This window comes from Xiphophorus maculatus, chromosome 19, assembly GCF_002775205.1.
Source record: "Xiphophorus maculatus strain JP 163 A chromosome 19, X_maculatus-5.0-male, whole genome shotgun sequence".
Classification (NCBI taxonomy): domain Eukaryota; kingdom Metazoa; phylum Chordata; class Actinopteri; order Cyprinodontiformes; family Poeciliidae; genus Xiphophorus; species Xiphophorus maculatus.
In genome coordinates this window covers 12,497,460-12,501,591 of record NC_036461.1, presented here as the reverse complement: position 1 = coordinate 12,501,591, position 4,132 = coordinate 12,497,460, and the positions used below count along the sequence as shown (strand labels likewise).

General features: G+C 46.2%; 1 protein-coding gene across 1 annotated transcript; it reads left to right on the top strand.

Moving 5' to 3' along the window:
• Positions 1 to 383: 383 nt before the first annotated feature.
• LOC102237857 (insulinoma-associated protein 1b) lies at positions 384 to 4,132 on the top strand. The gene has a single exon (XM_005799187.2). The coding sequence runs from the start codon at positions 1,469 to 1,471 to the stop codon at positions 2,972 to 2,974; it is 1,506 nt and encodes a 501-aa protein (XP_005799244.1). The 5' UTR covers positions 384 to 1,468; the 3' UTR covers positions 2,975 to 4,132.

Genomic DNA, 4,132 nt, shown 5'->3' with positions numbered 1-4,132 from the left:
TGTAATTATTTGACTTGGTCATACTGCAGCTTTATGCAAATGAGGGGAACAATGAACGACGATGGAGATTAATTCCTCCCTGGTCTGCGCACTGAAAGAGGGGGAAAGAATGCGCCCTCTTCCAAGTGGCGCACTGTCGCACATAGGCCTGCATTATTAGGGAATAAATGGAAACTCGGGCAAACGTGCAAAATGCGAAGAGAACAAAGAGGGCCTGTACTTGAAGAGAAATAAGTTAAGTTAAACACTTTTATTACAGCAACATTTTAAATTTGTCAAACTTGAAAACTTTTTTAAAAATTTATTTAATTTTGCCTTTTTTGCAGCCACAGTAATAATAATAAAAAGTTTAGAGCTTCCGGAAAACAATATATTTCCTACAAGTAGATGCAACGCCGGTTTTAAATATCAGTGCAGAATGTCCCATCAGAAGCTTTGGCTGCTGCTGCCCTCCTCTTTGTCTGCAGCGCTGATTCCGCCCAGCACGCGTCTCGCTGTGGCCCAGATTGCCTGCGAGTCCTTTTTCACAGTTAAGAGGTCAATTTGCCTTTGAAACGATAAAAAAAAAGATATCCACGCACACGCAGACGTGGCCATTGTGCACAAAGACCAGAGGGTTTTCTTATTACTTATGTATGCAGCGAGATGTCTGATTTATATGTCGGGTTAAACTACCGAGACAGACGCGTGCCCTCAAAATAAAGGAATACTCCTCCTCTATAGAGCTTATATTATAAAATAAAAGCGGACAAAAATAAAAGTTGCTATATTCAGTTGTGAGCAAATAGTGTGCGTAAAGGTCGTGCGTAAAGATGGCGCAAAGGTATAGAGAGCGTGTATTTTAAACCTGTTTTTGTGCTGCACATTTCACCAACATCTCAGGGAATTTTTAGAAGGAACGAGCATTTTTACAACCTTCTGATTTTAAATTTTAAAAATGTTTAAATCGTGATGATTTTAGCACTGATGGACATTTCCCTTTTAGCGACTCAGAGGCCCCCCAGAGGGGGGCCACAAAGCAGTGGCACGTGTGCATTTGTGTAGGGGCCCATCAGACCGTAAAAAGAGGAGGGTCCCGGCGTGTGCCTCGGTCGGGGGAGGGAGGCTGTGCGTGCAGCATTAATGTAATAAACCGCCAGTACATCTGCTGAGCTATCTGCACATCCTCCAACGAAATCCACCGACCCCAGGCTCAGAGCCCTCCCACAATAAAATCCACTGGGATCTTGGTTTCATCCCATTGGTCGGGGATGCTGCAACAGGGGGGGGCGAGAACAATAGCATCATTCCGGCATAAAAAGAGTGGAGCTATGCCTTGGAGACGAAAACATTTCAGCAACAGAAGGATCGATATAGAGGGGAGTAAAAAGTCCCTAAAATTCTGGTGTTGCCATATTTTTTAAACCAACCTGGATACTCCAGATTTCAGCCACCTCTCCGAAGTGCCTTTCCGCTGTTACTCGCCAAGATGCCCAAAGGATTCCTGGTGAAAAGAAACAAGAAATCCGCACATGTTTCCTACAGGACTCGAGCTGATGAGGATGATCTCCAGGAGCTACACACCCCAGCTGCCTTGCCAAGTCAGACGGACCCCTCCCCGCCGATGTCCGTGGCGTCAAGCCCCGACCGCGCCTCGGTATCACCAGATTTCGTCGCAGCCGACGCGCCGGTGCCAAGGCTGGAAAAGCCGGAGCAGTTCGGCAATCCAGAAGCGGTGTGCCAAGCCATCTACAGCCCCACCCGACCCATCAGCAAGGAGCACGACAGGGGATATTTTGAGCGAAGTTTCAATCTGGGCTCGCCCGTTTCTGCGGAGTCATTCCCCGCAGCCGCCTCGCTCTCTGGCCTGGACCACCTCCTGTACGCTCCGGTGGACCTGAAAATCGGCACCAGCAACAGCAGCCGGGGCGGCGCAGCCATCACAAACACCACCACCACCAGCAGCAGCACCAGCAGCAGCAGCAGCAGCCTATCAGTACCAAACCACAGGGTCGCAACCAAAAGACCCGCCGCCGAGGGAGCAGAGCGAAAACCTAAAGCCGCCTCAAAGAAACCCAAAGCCATCAGAAAGCTTAACTTTGAAGACGAGGTGACCACTTCTCCGGTGCTCGGGCTGAAAATCAAAGAGGGGCCGGTGGAGATGAAGCCGAGGGCGCAGTCCTCCGGGGGAACCAAACCTTTAGGGGAGTTTGTGTGCCAGCTGTGTAAAGAGGCGTACGCGGATCCCTTCTCCCTGGCTCAGCACAAATGCTCCCGTATAGTCAGGGTTGAGTACCGGTGTCCCGAGTGTGACAAGATGTTCAGCTGCCCGGCAAACCTCGCCTCTCACCGCCGCTGGCACAAACCGCGGACCAGCGCCGGCGCGCCGGCGGTGCCGCCTGCGCAGGGCGTCAAACCCGACATGGCCAAAATGCAGCCGCTGGGCGTCAAGTCAGCCTCCGACGAAACCAAAGACATGAGTGACAGAGACACCCCGAGTCCCGGGTTGTCCGAGTCGGGCTCTGAAGACGGCTCGTACGACTGCCAGTTCTGCGGGAAGAGGTTCAAGCGGCAGGCGTACCTAAGAAAACACATCATGGCTCACCAGGCCCTGCAGAAGAAGGTACTGGAAGAGCACGGGTTTCAAACCAGCGACCGTGCAGCGGCCGAGCAAGCTCCAGTGTCCGCCCCTTCCGCCTCCTCCTCCTCTTCCTCCTCTTCCTCAGCATCATCAGAGGAAGCCTCAAACCAAAGCCCCCTGAATCTGAGCCCGGTGGACTGCCTGCTGTGCACGATGTGCGGGGAGAGTTTCACCAGCAGGGCAGGCCAGGAGAGACACCTGCGCCTCATGCACCCCTCCCAGATCTACCCGTGCAAATACTGCCCCGCCACCCTCCCCAGCTCACCGGGGCTCACCAGGCACATAAACAAGTGCCACCCCTCGGAGAACAGGCAGGTGATCCTGCTGCAAATGCCGGTGCGCCCTGCCTGCTGAAGACAACACAGAACTTGTGCCTTTGATGGGGGAAATACAAAAAAAAAAAAAAAAATAATAATAAAAATAGAAACAAAAAAGTGGCTTTGGGTTAAAAAAAAAAAGATAATAAAAAAGCTGCCCACTGCCATAACTTTAGGCCAATGAAAGGCAGGGCTGTTTGATGTTTAAGTGGTGTCTTTTTCATGCCAATCAGTGATTGTTGAATGCTTGTCTCGATATTTAATTTACTTATAGGCCTATTTTGAGATTTTATTTCTCAAATTAGTTTATCAAGAGGGGGAAAGTGAATACAAAGCGTTAGTTTGACTGTTAAAGGGTATTTTTCTAGCACAGCACATGCTCAATGATAGCTTCTAGACCTAAGAAATGTCTTAAAAAAAAATCTCAGAAATCTTTTTTTTTCTCTCCCCATCAAAGTCTGTTGAATTCACCGACCGTGATTGCTCTATCACTGTAGCTTTACGCTTGTTTGTGGAGGACAGAACTTTATCAACTTTGTCTTGGTGGGAAAAAAAAAGAAAAAGTGTGACTGAAGAATTTTCCCAGTTTAGTAGAACCACAAATGCCTTTAGTAAACAGAAAAGCCTAGTCTTAAATAGCCTGCATACACATCCAAATCCTGCTGTATAACTGCCTTAAAAAAGTCAACATAGATTGTTTTAATTTTGAATGCTGGCACATATTTTATTCGATTTATTATTATTATTATTATTATTATTATTATTATTATTATTATCATCATCGTTATTATTGAAGATTGTTGCAATATTTTTCCATCATATTTATTTATTTATTCTAATTATTTTATGTAACTTATTGTTGTGATTTCTTTTTTTTCCTCCCCTGTGAATCGTCCTGGCAGTTTACATGTCGTATAGCCAAATGTCTTTCAATTATTATTATTATTATTTTTTTCGGTTGCTGTCTTTTATTTATTAGTTGTGATAATTGTGGTGGGTCGGGTTTTAATCATCAATCTTCACAGCTCTTGTGTTTTAAAAAAAATAATAATAAAGAAAAACGTAAAGCTCTTACCTTAGATGCAATCTTTTTTAAGGACAAGTTATTTTTCTTAAATGTTGGCTTTTATAGCGCTTTGATTGTATGTGTACATCGTTGGTGTCTATCGAAATAAAAAAAATATTTTCAAAAAGA

Coding starts and splice junctions, on each gene's coding strand:
- LOC102237857 (XM_005799187.2), top strand. CDS start 1,469: ATGCCCAAAGGATTCCTGGTGAAAAGAAACAAGAAATCCGCACATGTT.